Raw genomic sequence first — 25448 nt, 5'->3', positions numbered from 1 at the left:
GCCCAGTTTGGGGCGGGGTTTTGTGCCAGAGGGGTGGAGCTAAGGACCCCGTCCTTCCGGGGCAGCGGAGCTCTCCGACCGTTGGAGTGGGTGGGGGTGCATCAACAAATTTAAAAGGACCAATGTGACTCCGGTTTTCTCCCAGGAGGGCGGGACATTTACCGGCACTGCCCAATGGAGTCACACGACTACACGGAGGGGGCGGGAAGCGGAGCCTCACCAATGACACAGCGGATCGGGAAGATGAGCGGCTCGGTGTCGCCCAATGGTGGCTGGCGGGGCGGAGCCGGGCTCCCAGACCCGGTTCCCGCGGCGGCGGCTCCCCCAGTGCCAGCCCCGGCCCCGGCCCGGCATGGCGGCCCCAGGCGTCCGGCTGCGGCAGCGCGGGCTGCTCCGCAAGAAGCTGCAGGACAGCAACCGGCGGTTCGCCCGCATCATGAGCACCCTGGTGGCCAAGGTGAGCCCGGCCGCGCCCCGCCCCCGGCCGAGTCCGGGTGCCCCGCTCCGTGAGCCCCCCCATCGGTGCCCCGCCCCACGGGACCCTCGTGACCCCTCCCACGAGTACCCCCGGTGCTGCCCCGCCCATCTGGATGTCCCCTTAACCCCTCATCCGCCCCTCGTGGGTGCCCCGCCCCAGGGGACCCTTGTGACCCCACCCCTGCTGTTCCCCCGTGGGTCCTGCTCCATCCCCTATGGGCCTCGTGAGTACCCCTAGCACCTCCCCCGTGGGTACCCCTAGCCCATGTAACACCCCCGTGGGTGTTACCTTCCCAGTGGGTACCTGGATCCCACAGGCTTTGCTCCACCTCCCGAGTGGGTGATCCCCCTCCATTGTTTCCTTCGTGACAGTCCAGTGGGTGTCTTTCCCCACCTAATTCCTCATCTCTTGGAGGCCCTCATGAGCCTCTAAATAATCTCCCTCCCGTGCACCCCTCCCCTCATGCCTCATGCCCCTGGGTGTGTCCTCCTTGCTCCCCTTTTTTCCTCCTCCCCACACCCCGCTAGAGGCTCCCTGGCCCCTCCCCCAGCGCGTTGTTCCCCCATCAGCACCATGGGTCCTGTTGTCCCCATTGGATCCTGGCACCCATTTCCTGGAGGGAGATGCCCACGCAGAACAGGTTCCCTTGAGTGGGTGCCAGAGGTTCAGGGATGACCTCCAGCTGCCTCCCTTCTATCATGTTTCCCTAGGAGTGGAAGTAGAATGTGTTCCAAGTGAAAGTGTGGGCACAGGAGGGGGTGCTTTGGGCTGGTTTTGAAAGAAACCTGGGTTGGGGGTCCCCGAGAATCCCAGGCCTGGGGACTGGACGTGGAATGTGAGGAGGCTGCTAAGACTGCGATGGGGACTGTGGACTGCAGGGGAGGTCAGTGGGAGCCCCGGGCGCTTGTGAAGCCTGAAGCGGGGTCATGGCTTTGCTCCTGAGGCTGAGAGGGACCGGGGCATCTTCCTCCACAGTACAACCGGCCCTTCGAAGAAGACCAGCTTGTGCATATTGCGACATTAACCTACCAGACGCCCGATGGTAAGTTCAGCCGTGGTTTTGAGCAGGTCCGATGGGCAAGGGGAGGAAAGGAAGGGCCGGGCTTTCTTTCCAAAGGAGAAGAGATTGTGTGTCCTGTGAGGAGAACTGAAGTGTCAACAACAATCGAGGTTACTCTGGCCTTCCCTAATAAACCTGGCCATTTTCAAAGTGACTAAGCGCCTACTATGTGCCAGGGGAAACAAAGAGGCCCTGGCTTCAGAGAGCTTACCATCTGGTCCAGCGGGCCTTGCCCACTGCACGTTCTCTGCTGGGCCCTCCTGTTCCTTCACATGTTCCTGCTCACCCCTGACCTTAGGGGCCATCTTTTTATTCTCAGTTTTACTGGCATTGATCAATCACCCCTGGAACCCACAGGCAGATGCTGGGCTAAGTAGGCCCTGGCTTCAGGGAGCTTACCTTCTCCTGGAGGATAAAAACAACCGATCAATGGAGCATTTACTAAGCTCTGTCATAATTACTGTCTGAAGAGCTGGTGACCCTCCCTTTGGGAGCTTACTCTAGGGGGAAGGGGGGGGATAGACAGCATGTATGTAAGAAAATTAAATGTCAGATACAGGCCAAGTCATGGGGTGGCATGAGCCACTTGGGAATCCTCAGGATAGGGCTTCTGGGGAGATGGCCCTTGAGCTATGCTTTGGAGGAAATGAGGGGTATACTACCAGATGGGTTAAAAGGGGGTATACCAGGGGCAGCTTGGTGGCGCAGTGGATAGAGTACTGATCCTGGATTCAGGAGGACTTGAGTTTAAATGCGGCCTCAGATACTTAACACTTACTAGCTGTGTGACCCTGGGCAAGTCACTTAACCCCAATTGCCTCACCAAAAATCAAATTTTTTAAAAGGAGGGGGAGGTATACTCCAGGCATGAGGGGGAGAGGGCACAGTGAGTTAAAAGGCATGGTGATGGGAGATGAATGTTGTATTTGAGGAACTACAAGTAGGCAAGTTGCAGTGGGTAGGAGACAGAAGGTAATTGGGGCCAGTAAGCTAGCAAGGTCAGCAGGAGCTGCCAGCTTGTGAAGGGTTCTGTCCTAGAGACGAGAGAAAGACAGATGGGTGGAGGATGCACTGGAGGCAGGGAGGTTGTCACACTTGTCCAGGCAAGAGGAGAGGAGAGCCTGAACTGTGTGGGAGTCCTGTAGAGAGATGGTGAAAGTCCACTTGGCAAGACTCAGTGGCTGGGAAGCTGTCTGCCAGTTTGGGAACTTGTGTCCCTGGAGGCAGCATCAAAACCCAGCCCTCCAGCTTTGTGCTTGTGTAACCTCTCTGGGCCTCGGTCTCTCCCCTTTCCCCCTTCCTCTCTCTCTCACTCCATCAGTCGCCAGGTGGAGCTCCCCCATGCCTACAAACCTGCTCCTCCCTTTAGGGCCTTGGTGCAGCCATTGGGCAGCTCCCCGTCCTCACGGGTGGTCCCTGCACTGGCCCAGCCTTCGGCCGTTTGGCTCCTGGCCATCTTGCCTCTGGCCCTGCCATCTCCTCAGTCTGCCCAGGCCTGGAGGGAAGCTTCCCTTGCCCCTGCTTTTCTCCTACTCCCATCCCACATCTACACCCTCACGATGGATGCTTAGTCACAACTCACCATTCTGCTTAATCCCTTGAAGGCAGCCCCGTCCTGGTACTCTGATGCCCTGGCCTCTGCTCTCCCCCAAGCTAGCCTCACCTGGTAGCTTCTTCTCAGCCCTTCTCTGCCTTGACCCTGCGTCGGTGCTGATATAGACAACAGAGATGGTGTAGAAAACCAACACAGCTCAGCTCAGGGGTTCCTGCTTCCCTTTATTGTGTCCTGGACCCCTTAGGTAGCAGGCCGCTGAAGCCTTGGACCTCTTTGCAGATTCAAGGTTTTTGTTACATAAATTAAAAGGCAAAGACTATAAAAGAAACCCATGTTATCGAAATGTAGCTACCAAAATATGTATGTATGTATGTGAGTGTGTATGTGTGTGGATACATAGATATAAAACAGCCAAGTTCATGGACCTTAGGCTAAGAACTCCTGATAGAACTCCTGGAGGCCCCAGAGAAGGGTCAGGAATGACTGGGGTGGGGCTGGGGGGGGTGCTCTGGACAGAAAGAGAATGAAATCTGACAGAAGCCTGGAGATGCCAGGCTGACACCCAAGTGCAGTTGTAGGGCTAGAGCTCAAGAGGGAGAGAAGGGAATGGATAGTGAGGCAGGCAGGGAGGTCTGCCAAGCACCTACTGTGCGCCAGGTGCGGTGCTGAGTTCAGGGATACAAAAAGAGGCAAAAGAGGGTCCCTGCCCTCAGGGAGCTTACGCTCCAGTGGGGGAGACAGGCAGCAAACACATGAACAGACATGCTCTGTACGGGATAAGTAGGAGATGATTAACAGAAGGAAAATGCTGGTGTTGTCACCACTAGATGGGTTCTTGAAAACATTCCTCTTTCAAAGAATTACTCGCCCCCACAACCCATTTGGCACACAGGCATGGCTGGGAGGAGAAGTCTAACTTCAACTCCCCAAACAAAGGAGATCACAGTTTTATAGAGGCGAGAAGGGGGTGGGGGGAGAGACCTAAAACTGAAAAGTTACACCCGTTTGAAAGCGACGATGTTAGCTATTTGGACACACGAATAATAAAAATTACACATTTCTAACGAGTTTATTGTCACTGCCTGGTCCTAATCACACAGCAAACACAGCTGGCTCCCAACCAAGCTCATGTGGCAAATTCAAGGAGCCCAGCTTTCTGGGTGGCTGCTTGATTATCTGTTTGGCCAACCACTATCTGGTTAATTAACTACTTTGCTTCTCTAAGGAAAGAGTCAGCTCTCACTGACCCAGGAAAGCTGATCAGTCGAATTTCTCCATGGTCATAGTGTCCCCCTCAGGGCCAGAGCATCCCTAACTGGACCCAGGCCTATTAGGCTGCTACTACAGCATGAAGAGAGGTAGGGGGAGGCTTCCTGCAGAAGGTGGGACTTTAGCGGAGACTGAAAGGGAGTCAGGGAGGAAGTGAAAGCGTTCCAGACACGGGGGACAGCCAGAGAGAATGCCAGTGTCACTGGGTCAGAGTGAGTGTGTGTGTGTGTGTGTGTGTGTGTGTGTGTGTGTGTGTGTGTGTTAGGGAGAAGGGTCTAAGAAGACCAGGCAGGAGGAGGCAGGCTATCTGGGGCTTGGAATGCCAAATGGAGCTAATCACTGACGTCACAGATAGAAAAGACAGACAGGTATAGGAGGGTGATGCTCTAAGAAATGACAAGCAGGACGATTTCAGAAAGGCCTGGAAAGACTTGTAATGAACTGATGGATAGTGAAGCAGCAGAACCAGGAGAACGTTGTGCACAAAGACAGCAATGTTGTTGGATGAAAAACTGTGAATGACTTAACTGTTCTCAGTAATACAGTGATCCAAGACAATCCCAAAGGACTATTGATGAAACACACTACCCCCTCCAAAGAAAGGACTGATATTGATGGAACAGATTGAAGCACGCTATTTTTCATTTTCTTTCATTTTTTTCTTTTATTCAAGTTTTCTTGTACAAAATGACTAATATGGTAATGTTTTACATAATTGTACATGTATAATCTATATCTGATTGCTTATCGCCTCAGGGAGGGGAACAGGAAGGAAGGAAGGAGAGATAGAATTTTAAACTCAAATCTTTGAATAAAAATGTTTATTATCAAAAAAGAAAAGACAATCCCTGTTCTCTGGGAGCTTCCACGTTAATGGAGGAGACACCACATAGAGGAGGATTCAGCTGCAAGCCAGACAGGATTGCCCCCTGGTCCTTCGGGGGCAACAGCAAATCAGATGGTCAGGCCTTGCCTTTAATGTCTTTTCCACTGATAAAGTGATTATCAGTGTTTGATGTTGAACCATTTATTTGATAGTGCCAAGGCTTCGCTATGGACTGTGGTGGCAGAGACTTTGTCTTTTGGGTCTTCATTAATAAGACAAGAAAAAACAAATTGAAGAAATAAGGAAAGAAGAAACCAAATGATCTCATTTTGTAAATGACATGATGGTCTTTTGTAAAGAACCCTAATGATTCAACTAAAGATTAACTGAAACAATAACTTCAGCAAAGTAGTAGGATGTAAAAGCCATAGGAATCACCAGCTGTTCTTTATGTTGCTGACAAAACCCAGCAGGGAGAGATCTGAAAATAGCTATAGAATATATAAAGTATTTGGCAGTTTACCTATCCCCACAGGAACTACGAACACAGTAATAAAATACTCTTTACAGAAATAGACATAAATAATTGGAGAATATTAATTGTTCATGGTTAGGCTGTGCCAATATTATGAAAGTGATATTAGAACCTAAATTTATTTGGTACCATACCAACCAAACTACTAAGGGATTACTTTATATAGCAAGAATAATAACAAAATATATCTGGGGGAAAAATAGTCTAAGAATCTCAAGGCATATAATTTTTAAAGGCGGGAAGGAAAGAAACTGAGCAATGATAGATTTGAAACTGCAGTAATTATCATAATTGTTTAGTGCTGGTTAAAAAAAGTCACCAGTGGAACAGATTACATATACAGCATACTGTAGCAAGTAAATATAAAAGCCTACTTTTTGATAAACTGTTTGACAAAAGCTTCTGGGAAAACTGAAAAGCAGCTTGATTGAAATTAGGTTTAGGGGCAGCTAGGTGGCGCAGTGGATAGAGCACTGGCCCTGGAGTCAGGAGTACCTGAACTCAGATCTGGCCTCAGACACTTAATACTTACTAGCTGTGTGACCCTGGGCAAGTCACTTAACCCCAATTGCCTCACCCCCCCAAAAAAAAAATTAAAAAGAAATTAGGTTTAGACCAAGGGGTTCTGAACTTGGTGTGCAGACCCTTTGCAGTTCATGGATAGATTTGAAGGAAGGAGGTCCATGAACTTGGATGGGGTGTTATTCTATCTTATTTTCAACATACTTGTCTTCCTTTGTAATTCCATGTTTTTGCCTTTTTTTTTTTCCCCATTTAAAAACATTCAGATTGGGGAGGTGAGGGTGAACCTTGGCTTCAGTAAACCCAAGTCATTCCCCAATTGAGAAATGGTCAAAGGATATGAACAGGCAGTTTTCTGATGAAGAAACCAAAGCTATCTATTCCCATATGAAAAAATGCTCTAAATCTCTAATGATTAGAGAGATGCAAATTAAAACAACTCTGAGGTACCACCTGACACCTATCAGATTGGCTAAAATGACAAAAAAGGAAGATAATAAATGTTGGAGAGGCTGTGGGAAAATTGGAACACTAATGCATTGTTGGTGGAGCTGTGAGCTGATCCAACCATTCTGGAGAGCAATTTGGAATTATGCCCAAAGGGCGATAAAGCTGTGCATACCCTTTGACCCAGCAATCCCACTTTTAGGTCTTTTGCCCAAAGAAATCATGGAAGGGGGAAAGGGACCCACATGTACAAAAATATTTATAGCTGCTCTTTACGTGGTAGCAAGGAATTGGAAGTTGAGGGGGTGCCCATCAATTGGGGAATGGCTGGACAAGTTGTGGTATATGAATACAATGGAATACTATTGTGCTGTAAGAAAGGATGAGCAGGAAGAGTTCAGAGAAACCTGGAGGGTCTTACGTGAGCTGATGATGAGTGAGATGAGCAGAACCAGAAGAACATTGTACACAGTATCATCAACATTGAGTGTTGATCTACTGTGATGGACTATATTCTTCTCAACAATGCAATGGCACAGAAGAGTTCCAGGGAACTCATGATGGAAGAGGATCTCCAAATCCAAGAAAAAAAAAAAGAAAGAAAGAACTGTGGAGTATAGATGCTGATTGAACCATATTATTTCTTTTGTTTTGGGTGCTATTGTTTTTTTTTTCTATTTTGAGGTTTTGCATCACTGCTCTGATTCTTTCTCTTGTAACAGGATTAATGCAGAAATAGGATTAATGTTATTATGTGTATATATATGTGTGTATATATATCTATCTGTCTATGTCTATGTATATGATATATAGATATATAGATATAACCTATATCAGATTACCTGCTGTCTAGGGGAGAGGGGAGGGAGGGGTGGGAGGGAGAAAAATCTGAAATTGTAAAGCATGTATAAACAAAAGTTGAGAACTATCTTTACATGTAACGGAAAAAATAAAATATCTCATAAAAAAAAAAAGAAAGAAAAAGAAACAGATTGATGGGGAGAGGGGTTTTCTTCAGTGCTTCTTTGGAGTCCCATCATGGGACTTCCTTTCCTCTCTTCCATTAGAACCCAACAGCCCCTGGTCGGGTCTGCAGCCTCTTTGGCTGCTTACTGTCAGTAGTGAGCACCATTCCCACACAGATTCGGGCTGAGTCGAAGAATGGTGAGAATGAACTAAGTATTGAGATGTTCTTTTTTTTTCTTCCCTTAGGGCTGAGAGAGTGGGGTGGAAGAATAGTCACTCAGCAAGTCTTTCAGAATATCCAGGTACTTGTCACCACCTTCTTCTCAAGCAGAGCTTTCACACCTGGTGCCATCCCTACAATGTCTTCCTGGGACTCGGACAGTGGGGGAAGAGTCTTGACCTGCCCTTTGAGCTCTTTCAGGAACTGTGTCTGCTGGGGCATCAAATAGAGCCCCAGATCTGCAGTTGGGAAGACCTGAGGTCAAATCTGGCCTTAGACCCTTAGTAGCTTTGTGACCCTGTGCAAGTCACTGAAGCTCTCCAAGCCTCCTCCATGAAATGGTGCTGACCATAGCCCCCACCTCCTTCCTACAGACGTCGTGAGGGTCAGATGAGATGTTTGCAAAGTGCCTTGCAGACCTTAAAGTGATACAAAGAGGGCAGTGATTCTTCTTCTCCCCTTTTCAGTATAAAAAGGCTTTGGGTATCTGTCTTTCCTCATTTCTACAATGCTTGAGTTAAACTAGTTACTGCAAGGCCCCTTCCAACACAGGAATCCCGGGATGCTCCAGGGAGCTGAGTCAAGATCTCAGAGCATCAGAACCATCCTCTGGGGTTTTTAGATAGAGAAACTGAGATCAGAGTTGTCCATGGTCACACGACTTCTAAGGGGAAGGAGGAACACGCAAAATTTGACCCTTGGACTCCCAACTAACCAAACTTGAAATTCAGCCTTTGCATTCAGCGTGGTCCCCAGACAGCCTTGATGGCCTAGGATGACTCCATTCACAGCATGGCGTTGAACTCTGTGGTTCTGCTCTTGGTGAGCTTAGCATGTACCTGCTACGTGCCCAGCACAGCCTTCCCACCAACCCCAGAAATAAGGATCACACGTTGTCAGATAACAATATCCCTGGAAATTGCTCTTCAAGTAGCTGATATTTTCCTTTGTGACCACTACGGCAATGTTTTTATCCCTGTTGCTATAAATATATATCAGTATTATGATTGGGAGTTGTCCTGCCCCAGGACAGCTTTGAAGCTCCTTCGGGGCAGAATTGTTGTCAGCCATAAGTTCCAAGCACTCTTCCCATGTAGAAAGGGGCTGGGCATCTGCAGCCGAGTGCCAAGAGAACCGTGCCAGCCTTCACTCTGTGCCAGGCGACTGCCAAATCAGCTTCAAAAGCTTTTTTTTTTTTAAAGTGAGGCAATTGGGGTTAAGTGGCTTGCCCAGGGTCACACAGCTAGTAATGTCAAGTGTCTGAGGTTGGATTTGAACTCAGATCCTCCTGAATCCAGGGCTGGTGCTTTATCCACTGCACCACTTAGCTGCCTCCGGCTTCAAAAACTTTTGATCTTATTCTTGTCCCATCTCCATGCCCATGGCCCTACGTCCATCTTCAGCAAGAAATAAAAGGTGTTTTCTCCCATAGACCATCCCTCCTTCCCCCTTCCCAAAGCACCCAAACTCCTGGTAGCTTCAGAAAGACCAGCCTCATGTCTTTAGGCAAAGGCCAAAGTCCATCATAGATGATCCTGGCCAGCTATGACTGAACTAGTCATTTAAGGCTACTCTCAGGCCCTGTCTGAATGGAAATGAGAGGAGAAAACATCTTGAGAAGACAATATATAATCAGTGATTTTTAAGCCAGTGATTGCTGGGATTATAAGTTACTTTTTTTTTTTAATTTTAAGACATCCCTGGAGAAAGAAGGCTACAATATAGATGACATGATGCAAAGCACTTTCACAGGTAAGACAACTCTAAACATTTTAAATGAATCATGGGAGGTGTAAGAGCCCCTGCTTTATAAAGAGAATTTAAGTCTGAAGTGAGCTGAACAGCTAAGATGCTTAGGTGTTTCCTAAGAGTTTCTGAATGTTTGTTAATCCATGATTTGGGGGCCACACTTTTTGCATTCTTCTGTGATAGAATGTAGGTTCACTATAGAGTAGGGAAGACAGACCTCTTAGCAAACTGGGGCCTTTTTAATACAAACAACAAGTATCTATTTCTGTGTCGGAAATCCATAAAAAAAAGATCCGAATTCCATAGCTGTGTGATGAGTCTAGCTAACATTTTCACAGACAGTGTGTTCTCAGGAAGTCTGTTGGTCTTCATCATAATAGCTAACATTTATATAGTGCCTACTATGTGCCAGGCACTGTGGTAAGCCTTTTTTTGCAAATATTGTTTCACTTGATCCTCACAACCAACCTTCGAGGGAAGGGTTATTATTATCCATCCCCATTTTACAGATAAGGGCCCCAGCTGCTATTACTGTTGCTGGGATTATTCTAAGTTTGATTGTGAATTTTGAGATTTTTCTACCTCCTTCGAAATAGACATTTTTAGGGTGCTTACAGCTAAAATTTTAGAATCCAACTAACAAGAGGTATTGCAATAAACTAAAATCCACTTGCTTTATCACTTGATAAATAGATTATTTTGATTTAAGCCACAAACGCCTGGATCGATACTTTGGTTTTGCTAATGAGACAAATGATTATATATAAGGATTATTAGCATGTTTGTGAAGCTACCAGTGATAGTGTTTGAGAAAGTTCATTGTGGCTTTTGAATAATTAAAAACTGACCTGGAAAGCAAATAGGGTATTTCCAATTGAGATTTTTTTTTTTTAAGATGTCAAAAGCAACCGGTTTAATGTAACTTCTCTTCAAAGAGATGATACCAGCTTGAAGGTAAGAACCAATTGTACTTGGTCATAACTTTCTTGGGTTTGTCTAGAATTAGGCAGAATTAGGGCTGGAGGGAAGGGGGTTTGCGTGGAGTGAGGCCTATCCAAGCATTTGAAGTTCAGCTCCGTGGGCTGTCATCGAGAGAGAGAGCTTCCTGCCCCATCATCATCAATAGCAGCCCCTCCAACAGCCCCCTCCCCCTTCCAGGTCTTCCCCTTTCTTCCTCCCACCTGAAGCTGTTATGGCTTTTAACCTTGGCTGTCTCTTCCTTGAGCTGGAGCAAGAATGAATGGCAGGGTGGTCACCAATAGACTGTCACTTGCCTTGATGTTGTTTTTTTTAATCACAGAATATTAAGGATTATAAATGTGGCATTTTATAGTAATTTGATACATGGTTTCCTCATCTTGACTTGGGGATTCACTGGTATAAGAAATCCTTGTAAGGAAACGCCCATTACCAGTGAGTGGATGAATGAAATGAATGAAAGAAAAGACATTTATTGTTAAGTACTTACTGTATGCCAAGCTCTATGCCAAGTATTGATCATATCCATCCAAAAGTGAAGGCAGGTCTTGCTCTCAAAGAGCTTACATTCAGTGGGGTGATAGAGCATGAAGTTACTGGGATGATGAGGGCCCTTTGCAGAAGTCATGCCGTAGTGATAGGTGATGCTTCTAGAACTCGTAGGCACAGAGATGGCTGGAGGGGGCCCTGTGGGGGGTTCCTGACTTGAAAGGGTTAATTCCTCCAGGGTTTGGTCTCTGGCCCCAGCAGCAAGGTTACTGGCATGGAGGTAGCCAGTTAGTGAAGCATGAGTAGGGAGTGGGGTCATCCATATCCCCAAGAGGGAAGGCAGGCATTCTTGTCGCTGCACAGACAGGTTAACCATTCGTCCCCAGCGGACTTGGCACTTACACTGAAAGGATTTTAGCTTGATGAGCTATACAGTTGAGTAGACTAAGCAGAGAGGAGTTTTTTTGAAAATTGAATTCTCTAAGTACTGCTTTTGGTCTTAGAATGACAGCCTCCAAAGCCTTCCAGAAAATGATTTAGACAAGAAATGCATGACCCGAGTGGATGTGATCCTGGAAGATGACCATCCCAGGCTGATCATGGTAATTCTTTTACAACTTAATGTTATTGATGCATTTTGTGTTTTATATCCCCTACATTTCCCAATATATCCTCTCCCCCTCTCCCTCCTTCATCTGTTACAACAAAGAATAGAAAAGGAAAAAGAAACACCGTTTCACAGAGCTAACAGTGCCTCAGAATCAGCCTGCCATTTTCTCCCCGGGATCCTCACCCACAATCCTACCTCTCCAAGGCAGTGAGGGATGGGTCTTAGCATCTTATTCATCACAGCTCACAATTTTGTTGTTGTTGTTGAGCTTTCTTTTGTGTCATCTGGTTCTGCAGACTTCCCTTTGCATCCATTCACATGTCTTCCTGTGCTTCTCTGTAGTCCTTGTTACATTCATGGTTTCTCAGTAGCTCCTATGAGTAATTCCACCTTGGAAGAGGCTGTTGCCAAGGCAAGGTTGGGGCATGTTTGCTGTCTGTGCACAATTATATAAAGAACTTGTATTGTGGGTCTTGCTCCCAAAGGGGATTTAATTAATGTGAGAGATCACTTTTCTTTTAAGTGAAAACAAGGCTTTGTGTCCCATCCCCATTAGCCTGGGAATTGTGTGCTGTGAGTATTGCTATCCATATTTACAGAGGAGGAAACTGAGGCAATAAAGGGCCCTCCAGTTTCTCACACAGCTAATGTGAGAGGGGGGATTTGAACTAGGGGCTTGCTGACTCCCAAGTCCAGGGCTCTGCTCACTCCAGCACGTTCCCTCTCCTCACAAAAGCACTCGGCCGCACTGGGAGTGTGTAGTCTGGCAAAGAAAGGACTTAGAAGGCCACTGTGGTCCTTGTTACATGCTTAGAGGCTTTGGACTTGTCTGTTGGCCTCAGGGAAGAGCTTGGGGCAGGGAAAACTAGGATGCAAACGTGGTGGTCTGAGATGAGCATCGACTACTGTGTGAGGGTGCTGTGGTGATCAGCAGCAGGAGCACACGTGGTACCGTGAGGGCTAGCCTCCCATGGTCACCCAGCCCAGGGAGGGGGAGGGCACCGAGACCCAGACCACACAGCTGCTCAGTTCTCCAAGAGTGGAATGCCATGGAGGCTCCGGGAGCCAGTTGTCTGGATGTTGCGGTAGAGATGCTCTTCAGACACGGGCTGGCCAAGCTCGGGGCTGCCTCCAGACCCAATTCTAGTTCTGTGCTTCTAGATTTTTCCGGCCTTGAACTGTGGTTTTAAATCCCGACTTTTGGGCTTTTTTTTTTTTTTTACAGTTTGACAGTTTTGGAAAGAGGAAGGACCTAAAGCCCCCCGTGAACCCTTCAGTCAAAGAGGGCCCGAAAGCTTTACCGGGTGAGTGATTCAGATGCTTGGTGGAGTTGACTCAGTTTTCCATTGGACATGCTGAGCTGAGAAGTTTTCAGGACAAACCCTGTGGGAGTCAGTCTTGGGGTTCCTTGGAGGGGGGTGTCACTGGGAGTCTCTTTCTAACCCATGTTGGACCTGCCTACCCTCCAGACCAGGGGGTGGGAACACATTCATTGCCTCCCACATTTTTGGCCTAAGGCTTTTGGACTGACACAAGCCTTGGCTAAAGGTCACAAGAACAAAGAAAAATCTTTGGTGGGTGAGCAGCGCACTCCTCACCCAAGTTCTGTTGTGGCAACTTGCTTAAAACTTACTCTTAAAGGCACTCTTCCAGACCACTGGGTTTTCCCAGTTGGAGACACCAGGCATGGTGTGAACCAGGGCTTGGAATTCATTAAACAGTATTGAGTGATACTTTTAGCCTTGTAGGGCATTGTGACAGTCTCCCAAATTTGTACCCAGCAGCCAGTCCCCTAGTGAGGACCCCTACCCACTATTGGACAGCCTGATCCTGGGGCAGCAGTTCCAGCGTGGCAGAAGGCTGCCTTCAGAGCCTTGATGCCAGGCCTTCTGCTGCAGTGGCCTAGTCTTCAAAGCCCGGGCCACCTCCATGCCTCAGGCAGACCCCGAAGCAGGACTTGGCTGTGTCCATCTAATTTGGTCTTCCTTTGTTCTCAGGTTGCAGCCATTATGGGACTCCACTTAAGCCAACCGCACCCCCCAGAGTGGCCCCTGTGTCCCCAAACCAAAGCTTGTTGGCTTGGAGATCCCGGAGGAACAACGTGAGCTGCTTCTTGGGTGATACTACTTTTGAAGAAGACGACTCTGCCCAGGACCTCACGCTCAGTGACATATATGCAGAAATGTTGTGTTCCCTGTGCAGGTGTTTGCCTTCTCAGAAGCTGGGCCTCGTTTCCACCAATAAATATATTTCCAAAGGCTGGTTCCCAAAGAAAAGGAGGCTTAATATCACACTGACAATGGAAAGTAGTTTTCTCAAGGTTAAGCAAAAGTTCCAGCTTCTCCCAGGTGAGAAAAGTCACTTAGTTTGCAGAAAGGATTATAAGCAGAACTTCTTGCCCTGTTCTGAATCAGACACTGTTGTCAAGGATGGCGGATTGTCGACCCCTGACCTCACCCACTTGGCACGGAGGGGGGCCTTGCATGGCCTCTCCACTCCAGAGGTGCCTCCCAGGACCATGGAGGTGAGACAAGCAGCCCCCAGCCCCTCGAGGAGCCACACAAGGTCTCCGGTGACTCCCAGATTGTCTCTGCCCCCAGCTCTGACAAGTGCCAAGGAGAGATCCTACCCTTTGCCGCTGGGTGCTCCTGCAGGAGCCGCATTGTGGCAGGAAAGGCATCTACCCAGATCACCAGCGATGTCACATCTCCTCCAGACACCCAAGAGCACCCCTACATCCCATGAAAGGCTGTGTCAGGAGCGCTCGGCTTCCAGCTCCTCTGAAATGAGCCCAAAGTCTGGCTTTGCTAGAAGGAACCTTACAAAGGCAAGAAAGTCCCTTCCCTTTGGCCTGGAACACACGCCCTGCAAAGCCCGGGATGTGATAGACTCCATGTTCGATACCTATGCCCAAGGGACAGCCCAGTGGGCACAAGAGCTTTTGTTCCTGAAGAAATCCGGGCAGAAGTCCAGAGTGCTGCCTCGGAGCAAGTGCGAGGAATCCCTGGAAACTTCAGGCCCCTGGGCAAGTCTCCAGGCACCACAGAAAGCAGCCTCCCCCCGGGGCACTTCCAGGGACTCCCTGTGTGAGATAGTCAGCACGCTCCACCTTTCAGCCTCACCCAGGGACACCTTGAAAGGAAGCTTTTCCTCCCCAACAAAAAGACGGAAAGTGTCCAGCTCCCAGACATGGGATCGCTTCAGCTCTTCAGAGATGAGAGATAAGGCGTAGGTATTTTTTAAAAGTAATCCTTGTTATGGCCATAAACAGTAGGTATGGAAAGGAGGGTCCCAAAGGATCGGGGTCTCTATGGGGACTTAATACATTAAAACAACTAAACAAATAAATGTGCGTGTCTGAGACTGTAGAAGCATCCTGGGGTTACGGCTCACACCCTGGCAGCCTTGGGCAGAATATTCACCTCCCTGGACCTCAGTTTCCCCAACTGTCACATGATGGGGCCCTTCCAGCCCTCTTGCCTTACAACACAGTCAAAATTCTGAGCCCTTTGATGCGGTTGAGAGCTCCAACAAGTCAGCATTTGTTCATAGTCAAGAATTTGATCTTCCCCCATCTGGTTTTGACCCCCAGCCCTTGATCTTCCTGTCCTCTTGGATCCTCTCAAGGTTTCTGCTGTCCTCCCTTGGGTCTTCTTCTATCTTTTATTATCACTTCTCAGTCCCCTTGGCCCCATCAGCCTCCATGTTGGAGTCTCAACTCTAAGGACCCGAGGCTCTTTAATGTCAGTGATCTCTGTAAACTTCTATGGGTTCAGTCATTGTCTGTGAAGATGCCTCCCACAGCCATACCTCTGGTCCTGGTCACTTTTGTATTCTAGTGCCACTAGCCCTTTGAAGGACATACCCAACAGAATGTTCCTTAGGCAGAATTCATTATCATCCCCTGTCCTTCCTCTGTCAGGAGAACAAAAAGGTGTGAATACTCTTATCTTCTTTCAACATACAGTTCTATCAGAAATCATTTTATTGAACTAAATATTTCCAAGCATTCCTGGCATAGTCATGCCTATGGATATCCCCGTATCCCAAGACAGTTTGTGGTAAGATAGGAATCTTTTTATTTTTCCTCATGTCTTTCCTGCATCCCCCTCATTTCTCTTTCCATTTTTTCCTCTACCTCTCTAACTTTATCTTCAAAGTCCTTTTTGAGCACCTCTAGGGCCTGAGGCCAATTCATATTTTTCTTGGAAGCTTTAGATTTAGGGGCCCTGATGTTGACATCTTTCTCTGTCTGCTCATCTTTCCTTTCTTTTACTTGACTTTTAGCTCCTTAAAGTGGGGCACTGTTTCCAGGCTGCAGTATCCCAAGCTTCAGAAGTCCCAGGTGGTATGATTTAAGGAGGAGCAGGTTCTTCACTCACCTGGCCTGTTCCCTGGTCCATAGATGACCCCAGACCAACTTGCTAATCGACCAGCTTTGTGTGTTGTGGTTGTCAGTTCAGACAAGCCTGTGCTCCTCCCCCATCTGGGCCACTGCTACTCAAGCCTACCTCCTGGTTCCCAGCAGGGGTGAAAAACCCAAGTTCTGCCTCAGCACCAGCATAGACCCCTGTAATCTCCCCCCTACCCAGGGCTCAGCCCTCTCACCAGACTGTGAGCTTAGTTCCAGATGACACTGGCACTTCAGCTGATTCAGAGGCTCTGGGGGTCTCCTTCTCTGGTGAGGCCTTCCTGGGACTGGATCTGTGTCAGGGTGACTGGGGTTGGGACCGACTCCTGTATCAGCACAGCAGCTCCCTCCTTCTGACCTTCCAAGCTGTTCTTGGTTGGAAGATGATTTCAGCACATTCTTCTGTGAATTTTGCTGCTCCAGGCATTGTCCTATGGCATTATTTGGATGTTTTTTGGAGCGAATGTGTCATGAGTTCGAGAGCTGACTTGTAAGATAGGAATCTTGAAGAAGAAGAAAACCTAATATGGACAGTTTGGGGCTAATAGGCCTGACCCCTTCAGGGCTTGGGGACAGCACCCATCTAACAAGATCCTCTTTGTTACAAGATCCTCTTTGTTAGTTTCTACCCCTAATCTCCATCCCTAAAAGATGTTTTGTCCTTGCTAAGCCTCACTTTTGAAGGGCGGTGCTGGGTCTAAGAAGGGTTTTCTTTTTTTTATTTGCAGGGCAATAAGGGTTAAGTGACTTGCCCAGGGTCACACAGCTAGTAAGTGTCAAGTGTTTTAGGCTGGATTTGAACTCAGGTCCTCCTGAATTCAGAGCTGGTGCTTTATCCACCGTACCACTTAGCTGCCCCTGAGAAGCCTTTTCGACCAGAGAAATGCTATTTCTTCCTCTGCATCCTCATTTGTGGGAAGGGTCCATATGTCCTCTGTTCAGCCAGGTTCACCAGCTGGGAATCTCTTCTGACTCTGGTTCTCCTCCAAGCCTCATGTTCTAATCACTTGGCAAGTCTCATGGATTCTGTCTGCATAACCTGTCATGCCTCCATCACTTCCTCTCTGTCTGCGCTCACAGCTTCCTTTGGGTCTCCCTGACCCCATCTCTCCCTTTGGGGGCCCATCCCCCACATTGGAGTTCACCCCCACCTTCTTTAAGCATCAGCCCAAGCTCCTCCCTGCTGTCTGTCTGAATCCCCTGACATTCCTTTATATCTGTTTTCTCTTTACTATCACCATGCCTGTGATACCTGGGATTCTTTCCTTTGGATCCTCAGCATCCCGCCCAGTGCCTTTTCCATGATCGGCATTTCATGACATGTTGTGGACAGATTCTGATGCATGTAATGAGCTTACAGCCTTTCCCCATCTTCACAGACCATAACAATGGGCCAAGGAGCTCACTACATGGTGGTCAGCCTGCCCACCCTTAGCAGGGCCGTTACCCAGGCCATGATCATGCCTCGTTCACCTTGGGGTAGCGTCTGCCAGACCCTGGGCTGGGATCCCAGGCCAAAGAAGAGCCATTCAAATGAAGGTGTTTTTCTGATTCATTTTTATCATCACTGCAGTTTGTCACTTTCATGGTGGAAAAATCCTCGACTGCCCCCTCCCCCCAAAGCCCACTTCTCGCAGGAGGCCTTTCCCAATGTGTACAGGTCTTCCCACTGCTCGGGCCTTCTCTCCACAGTCGGCTGCCATTTACCCTTGGAAGTGTGAGCCGCCCAAGGTCCAGGCCTGGGGTTTTCCCTGTTGTTTTATCTTAGCACTCAGTGACAGCTCAATGAAGGCTTGACTGAGGAGGGGGACAACTCGACCAACCGACGGGGTATCACCTTCAGCAGCACCCATTGGCCATCATCATTGGCTGCACCCAGGGCTAGGTCTGTGTGGGGAGGGACTGGCTGATTTGGAACCACATGGTGAGTTGCTTGAACTGCTTATTCTTGATGGGGCGGCCGACTTCCCCTTCTTGAGACCTTGCTAAGCTTTCTGCTTGTCTTCCCATATTTATGGAAGCAAAAAAGAACAGATACACATGTGATACCTGGAGACCTAATTTTGGGGGGGGGGCGGGGGCAGGGCAATGAGGGTTAAGTGACTTGCTAGTAAGTGTCAAGTATCTGAGGTTGGATTTGAACTCAGGTCCTCCTGAATCCAGGGCTGGTGCTTTTATCCACTGTGCCACCTAGCTGCCCCTGGCCTAATTTTGTTTTTGTTTTTTGGGTTTTTTGCAAGGCAATTGGGGTTAAGTGACTTGCCCAGGGTCACACAGCTAATAAGTGTTAAGTGTCTGAGGCCGAATTTGAACTCAGGTACTCCTGACTCCAGGGCTGGTGCTCTATCCCCCGACCTAATTTTTAAAAAGTGTTATTAAGGGAGCTGACATCTCAGCAGAGGCTCAGGGAACCTGCTGGTACCATCAGATATCCCTGTTTCATGCAGGGCAGTGGTGTGCATCTAGAGAGATTTCTCTGCAAAAGGCAGCCATTTGTCTTGGTTTCTTGGCTCTTTTCCATGTGCTTTCAAGGTCTGACAAGAGTGTGAACTCCAGGGACTGACTTGGGACGGGGTCCAGATTTGCTCGTTTTCTTCTGTTGTGCAGCCAAAAGGTCTGGAACAAAACGGATTTTTGGAGGTTTCTCTGGTGCCTGCTTGGCCATGTCTTGTTGGGGCAAGAGGAGAGAGGCAGAGCAGAACCTTTCTCCCAACCACTCTGCCCCCAGATCTGCTTCTGGAGAGACTTGCTGGCAGCAGCATTGAGAGGATTCTCTCTCTCTCTCTCTCTCTCTCTCTCTCACACACACACACACACACACACACACACACACCCTTCTCAGATGTCAGAGGTGATAAGGGCTTTGTGGAAGCCCCTGGAGACTGAGCTGTCGTCTTCATCCTGGGGCAATGAATAGTAGTTTATGGTTCTTGGAGTCTGATCCAGGCTGTGAACGAATGACTCAAAGCACCTATTATGTGTAAGGCGCTGAGGGCAGGGACACAGCCCCTGCTCTGACCAGGGAGACAATACCAGGAAGGTGCCTCTGAGTGGTCCTTGGGGGGCAGCAGCGCAGCAGATGTAAATGCCTCTTCTCTTGTGTCATTTCTACTGATGCTGAGAATTTGATGGCAAGAACTGGTTGCTGTGGGTCTAAAGTGGCCTCCCCAGGATGATGGCTGAGGCCACTGGGCTGGAAGCCTGGCTATTAGGTGGCTGTGTGACCTTGGATAAGTAATTTCCTCTGTGATCTGGGACAGACCTGTGAGAGCCCGTTCTTGGGAGTGGGCTCCTGTGACACTGTGCATATGGCCATGCTCTTCCTTCTGTCCCATGGGTCCATTCTTAGGTAGAGTGTGAGAGACTGAGTGGACCAAGGCTGTGGTGACTGAGAGAACTTAGAACCAGAGGGATGGGACCCTAGAGTCCGTGGTGAGTTGGTGAATTGGTTAAATGGTACTGGAGCAATGACCTTTGGTTAAGTCAGTTCCACCAAAGGGGTGTTGGTGATTGACATTGGGGAAGACGCACCAAACTTCACCCCTTTTATCCCCACAAGTCTGAGAAGAAGAGATGCAGGCCTCCCTCAGAGGACCTAGCTTGGTGTAAGTAGAGTTGGGACAAGGACATGTCCAGAAGTCTGCATGTACCATGGAAGATGACCATTGTCATGGATACACATGTGTATCCATGCTTACAAATATGTGTTTATGTGTGTGCTTATGTATGTGTATGTGTAAACACACAGAGATCATGCCATTTCCTCATCTGTAAAATGGGAAGAGTGTTCCAGGCTCCACTCTGTACAGCCTCAGTGCCGACCTTTCTGCAGCCTGGGCGACAACTTTGGGCAAGTCAGGTAACCCGTGCGGGACCTGGACAGATCATTTCCAGGGTCTCTTCTAGCTCCAAATGCTTTGATGCCAACAGAGTTTCCCCACATCCAAGTCTTGCTGAAGAGCCTGAGTCTGTGGTGTGCGTGGCTGCCCAGCACCTGGTCACAAGCTGTGTTTGGCTCCCACCCACAGCTGCCACTTTCCAAAAGCTCGGTCACCATGTGTCTATAGTGTCCTCCTGTGGGCTCTAGGGTCCAGTAGAAAAGCTCTGGCTTCCAAGTCCTTCACAACCTCACTCCATCATTTTCCAGTCTTCTTGCACATTCCTCCTCTTTATGCCCTCTATGGTCCAGCCCTGCCATGAAACTGAACCACTGACACTTGAATAACTTTGGGAAGGTTCTGAAGCTCACCTGGTGGGTAGGATAAGATACTGGAGGCTGACGTCCTTTCTCCAGCTGAACTGCCAAGCATCCACGCTCTACCGCCAAGAGCACAGCTCCGATGGGCTGGCCAGTGGCCTAAATGCCTGAAAGACTGTTTTCAGAGAATTCACACAAGACTAGCGCTCACACAGAGGTCAGAAAAATCAGTGCAAGGACACTCTCCAGGTCTCCCTGAAGAACTTTAATATTAGTTGTGACACATGGGAGCGCCCAGCTTGGCGGTCATGCCCAAAGAAGGCTTTGTGAGTCACACTGAATTGTAGGAGCTCAAAGAAAATGTGACGTGCAGATTAGAGACATGTCCACTTCAGACAGTCCTGTGGACTCTTTGTACCCACACCCCTTCCTATCCCCCCGCCCCAGCCCTTTTACCTCCAGGCTGAAGGCACATTCATGGGGTGCAAGGCCAAGGTTCAGGTTCTTTCTTAAAGGCTGATATTTTAATGACTTGTTGAATCAGCCTTGATCCTAGTATGGTGTGATCCCACATGAGCCCAAGTTCCTATACATATTTCCTCTATTCCTATTGATCCTGGTTTTTTGTTTGTTTCTTTGTTTTGTGGTTGTTGGTTTTTTTGGTGGGGCAATGAGGGTTAAGTGACTTGCCCAGGGTCACATAGCTAGTAAGTGTCAAGTGTCTGAGTCTGGATCTGAATTCAGGGCCAGTGCTTTATCCATTATACCACTTAGCTGCCTGATCCTGTTGGGTTTTTACCTGTTTTGAATAATTGTATCAGGAGGAACATAGAAACTACAGAGATGAGATTTGGCTGTGTATGTAGCACTTTTGAATTGTGATATTCTTTACTTTTTTTTTTCTTGCAGGACAGTGAGGGTTAAGTGACTTGCCCAGGGTCACACAGCTAGTAAGTGTCAAGTGTCTGAGGTCAGATTTGAACTCAAGTCCTCCTGAATCCAAGGCCAGTGCTTTATCCACTGTGCCACCTAGCTGCCCTGATATTCTTTACTTTTAGCACAGAAGTGGTTGGTTTCCAGAGTCCCACACCGATCCCCAACATTCTCTGTGGGGGAGGGGAGGGGAGAGGACAGGCGCCATTGCTGGAGTCTTTTCTATGTTGTCTGGGCTATACTTGGTATCCTTGGTAAAACAGCTTTCCAAGCTCATTCATGAGATGGTGAAAGACCCATTTGTGTTCCTCAAGTATAGTAGGTTCCTGGCAATCATGTCCATATTGTAGAGAGGGCAAAGCCTTCCTTCTACCCCCTTCCCACCCTCCCAAATTCCTCTTAGCCATTAAGCTAATCGGAAGAGCCTTCCCTGACTCAATATTGCAGTAAGGATTGGTTGTTGAGTCATTTCAGTCATGTCTGACTCCCATTTGGGGTTTTCTTGGCAGAGATACCGGAGTGATTTGCCATTTCCTTCTCCAGCTCATTTTACAGATGAGGAAACTGAGGCAAACAGGGTAAATTGATTTGTCCAGGGTCACATGGCTAGTAAGTGTCAGAGGTCAGATTTGAACTCAGGAAATCTTCCTGACTCCAGGCCTAGCATTCTATCCACTGCAGCACCACCTAGCTGCCCTATTCCCTTTTAAGGGTTCAGAGTAAAAGCCATTATCCCTGTTCACTCAAAAGGGAAAGATAACCCCTAGCTTCGGTCCCTTCCTCCAAATGCGGGTTACATAAAAGAGTCTTGCGGTGTATCAAGGTGCAGGATGAACCAAAATTAGGGAAGTTGTATAGATGTGAATAGACAAAGGTATACGCAAGAATGAATGAGCCCGGGCAGCTAGGTGGCGCAGTAGATAGAGCACTGGCCCTGGAGTCAGTAGTACCTGAGTTCAAATCTGGCCTCAGACACTTAACACTTACTGGCTGTGTGACCCTGGGCAAGTCATTTTACCCCAATTGCCTCACTTAAAAAAAAAAAGAATGAATGAGCTCTTCTGGAGGGAGAGAGGCCCTCAGCTCCACCAAGAGAGAATGAGGTCCCCTTTCTCACCTTCTTCTGTCTCTCCTTTCTCTCCTCCTCCTCTCTCTACAGCCGCCAAACTGAAGAAATCTACCCTCCGCTTGCCCAGATGGGCACATAGCCACCCTTCAGGAAACACCTGGCATGGAGGGGGACAGGGTAGTAGGCTGCGCTGGCTTCTGACTGGGACGATGGCCTTTCATAGCCGGCCGCTCTTGTTAACAGGTGCTCTCCCATTGACTCGGGGGATTTCCCTTGTGGAAAGTTAACAGAATCCAGGATGTCCAGTGCTTATCTATCGCACTCAGGAGCCACCTGTGGGACCTTTGCCAAGGAACAGGTACCAAAAAGCCAGGTCTTCCTGGTGTGTGTGTGTGTGTGTTTCCTCCAGGTTGGGTTGGTAGCAACAGCTGATACCATCAGGGATGGCTTTCCTCTTCCATCCAAATCAGTCAGCCTTCCTTCCGTCCCTCCCTCCCACAGGTCCTTTACCTAACGCCCTCACCTTCCCATACCCACATTCCCCATGAGCTCCAACCTTGGTTCCTTTAAGTGAGCTTTGCCCTTTCCCTTATCCCTTCATTCTGCGACTTTCATTGCTGTGGCTGATGTCCACTCCCCTCCAGTAAGAGGGAATGAAGTCAGAGCTCTGGGTAGCATTCCTTGTACGTCTCTTCTATCTTGCCGCCCATGATGGGGGCCGAGTCATGCTGACAGGTCTCCGGATATGAAGTGTCCTTCTGTCGATGCTTGGTCCCCGCTGTACAAGATGTAAAGCACAGCGTTGGCTCAAGAGCTGAGGAATAGCCTCTGACAAGTGGCATTCTGCTCTGCTTCTGCTCTGCTTCTGCCCTGCTCCTAAAGGTAGTGCCCAGGCCTGGCCCAGGGTAGACAGATGCCTGAGGGTGGAACCCTGACTCTGCCACTCAAGGCTCTGTGGGTCTCAGTCCTGTCCTATGTAAAATGGGAGCCTTCTGCTCTCCATCTCCACTCCTGCGGTCTCTCTGTGCTTCAGTTGACTCCTTTGTCAGACAAGGCCCCCAGGATCCCTCCTGGCTCTAGGTCAGTCACCCTCCAGTCCTTTCCTTTAAAGGCTTCTTCTCTGCCTTCTTCATTCACTTCTCCCAGGAAGTGACAGATGCCAGGGGATAGTCATTTACACAGCCCCCTGCCTAGAATTGACACTGATCGACACTTGACAAACATTCATTGGCTGGTCCTCCTGCTTCTTCAGATTGGCTATAATCCCATGACTGCTTCTGCTGGGTTTCCTGGGGGATAGTCATGTGACATAATTTGGGTTGACTCGAGCAAGGAGCTGTGACTTGTGGTTGGTTGAGAGGCCCCTCTGGGCAGGGGCCCCATTAGATGGACACATTTTGGGTGGGGAGAGAGAGGGCTGGAGATATGGCTCTGGGATAAGTAAAGAGGAATCCAAGGAATCAGATTTTAGACTCCCAGTGGTGATTGTGATGGGATGGTCTTCTGCTTTTTCCTAGCACCAACAGGAAGCTTCCCCTGAGGCATGGAAGAGAAGAGGGCTCGGGTCTGAAAGATGGGGAAGCCGGAGATTGGGAAGTTCTGCCTTCAGACTCCGGGACTAATGCCGCTGATGGAGGCCCTGTTGCCTTGACAGAGACTTGTGTCCACCATGTGCATTCCTTCTCTCTTCTTTATGGAACTCTGGGGAGGGGAGGATTCTTTCCCCGATTAGGCAGAACTTCAGATTTTCCTGATTTACTCCGGGGTCAGGTTTTAATTTGCTGCAGAGGCAAACATAGCCATTTCCCAAATCATTTTTATACTAACCCTCCTGGGTGTGCTTCCTGTTCCTGTTTAAAATAAGGACTCAAGAACTGGAGTGGAGGGACTTTGTTGCTGACTTCAGTGAAGGGACATCATGTCACTTCATAGTTGTGCTTTTTTTTTTTTTTGAATGAGACTTTTAAAAAATCACTGTTATCCCTCAGACCCTCCCCCAAGCCCACTGCATGTTAACAGGTATGTGTATTTAAAATAAGGCAGTATATGGGGCAGCTAGGTGGTGCAATGGATAAAGCACCAACCCTGGATTCAGGAGGACCTGAGTTCAAATCTGGTCTCAGACACTTGACACTTACTAGCTGTGTGACCCTGGGCAAGTCACTTAACCCTCATTGCCCTGCAAAAACAAACAAAACAACAACAAAAAAAACCTAAAATAAGGCAGTGCTGAGAATGGTTTTTATCAATGAACTGACCCTTTCGATACAATTCATACTTGTGGAATTTAATGTAATACATTGTTTTAAGACTGCTCATGAAGGTTTTATCAATAAAATATGTTTCATATGATCTACTTCTTTCCTACCATATGAAGTATCCCACTTGTAATATCAGTTAGTCAATAAGCACGTATTAAGCACCTATTATGTACCAGAAACTATGCTAAGTGCTGGGGGACACACAGACCAAAACAGCTCCTGCCCCAACAAGGGGCACTGAAGACATCTGAGAAGAATGAGAGGGTCAGATCCCTGACTGTGGAGAAGTCAGCTTGACAGCCACATGGAAGACATGTTGGAGAGGAAAGCATGGGGAGACAGGAAGCTTGGGAAGCCTGGACACAAGGTGACTGATTGAGAGGCTCCTGCAATAGACTAGGTAAGAAAGAGGTAAAAAAAAAATTTTTTTTAATTAAAAAAAAAAAAGAAAGAGGTGACGGTGAGCAGACTATGACTACAGATGTATGTGTGAGGTAGAAGGAGATGGACACAAGATATTATGCTGGGGGTAGAATTCACAAGTGTTAGTAAGACAGGTGAGTCTGAGAGAAATGGTGACTGTTAAATACCTGTGGGACATCCAGTGGAACTGTCCAACAGACAGTTGGTGATGTGGGGCTGGAAATCTGGAGAGAGGCTTGGCCCATACCTTTAGATTTGGGAGTCATATGTATAGAGATGCTAACAGAAAAGAGAAAAGGTGCTCCAGGATCCAGTGTTTGGGTATACCCATAGTAAAGGAGGTGATGATCCAGCACAGGAGCCTGAGAAAGAGTGCTCAGACAGGTAGAAGGAGAACCAGCATGGAGCAGGATCTTGAAAATGACAATAATAACATTTACATAATACTT

The 25448-nt window shown here is 48.2% G+C and overlaps 1 protein-coding gene across 2 annotated transcripts; it reads left to right on the top strand.

Moving 5' to 3' along the window:
* The first annotated feature begins 341 nt into the window (after nt 1-341).
* LOC122752905 (Holliday junction recognition protein) lies at nt 342-24628 on the top strand. Of its 2 annotated transcripts, XM_043999873.1 has the most exons (10): nt 342-457; nt 1454-1520; nt 7905-7960; nt 9573-9630; nt 10523-10581; nt 11598-11696; nt 12930-13008; nt 13702-14932; nt 22559-22673; nt 23833-24628. In XM_043999873.1, the coding sequence occupies exons 1-10, from the start codon at nt 353-355 to the stop codon at nt 23935-23937; spliced, it is 1974 nt and encodes a 657-aa protein (XP_043855808.1). In that variant the 5' UTR covers nt 342-352; the 3' UTR covers nt 23938-24628. The 2 variants fall into 2 exon arrangements, with proteins under 2 accessions (XP_043855808.1, XP_043855809.1); XM_043999874.1 differs by lacking the exons at nt 22559-22673; nt 23833-24628 and adding an exon at nt 22406-22552.
* Nucleotides 24629-25448: the final 820 nt, after the last annotated feature.

Source organism: Dromiciops gliroides, chromosome 4, assembly GCF_019393635.1.
Source record: "Dromiciops gliroides isolate mDroGli1 chromosome 4, mDroGli1.pri, whole genome shotgun sequence".
In the NCBI taxonomy this organism is placed as follows: Eukaryota; Metazoa; Chordata; class Mammalia; order Microbiotheria; family Microbiotheriidae; genus Dromiciops; species Dromiciops gliroides.
This window is presented reverse-complemented; position numbering and strand designations above follow the sequence as displayed.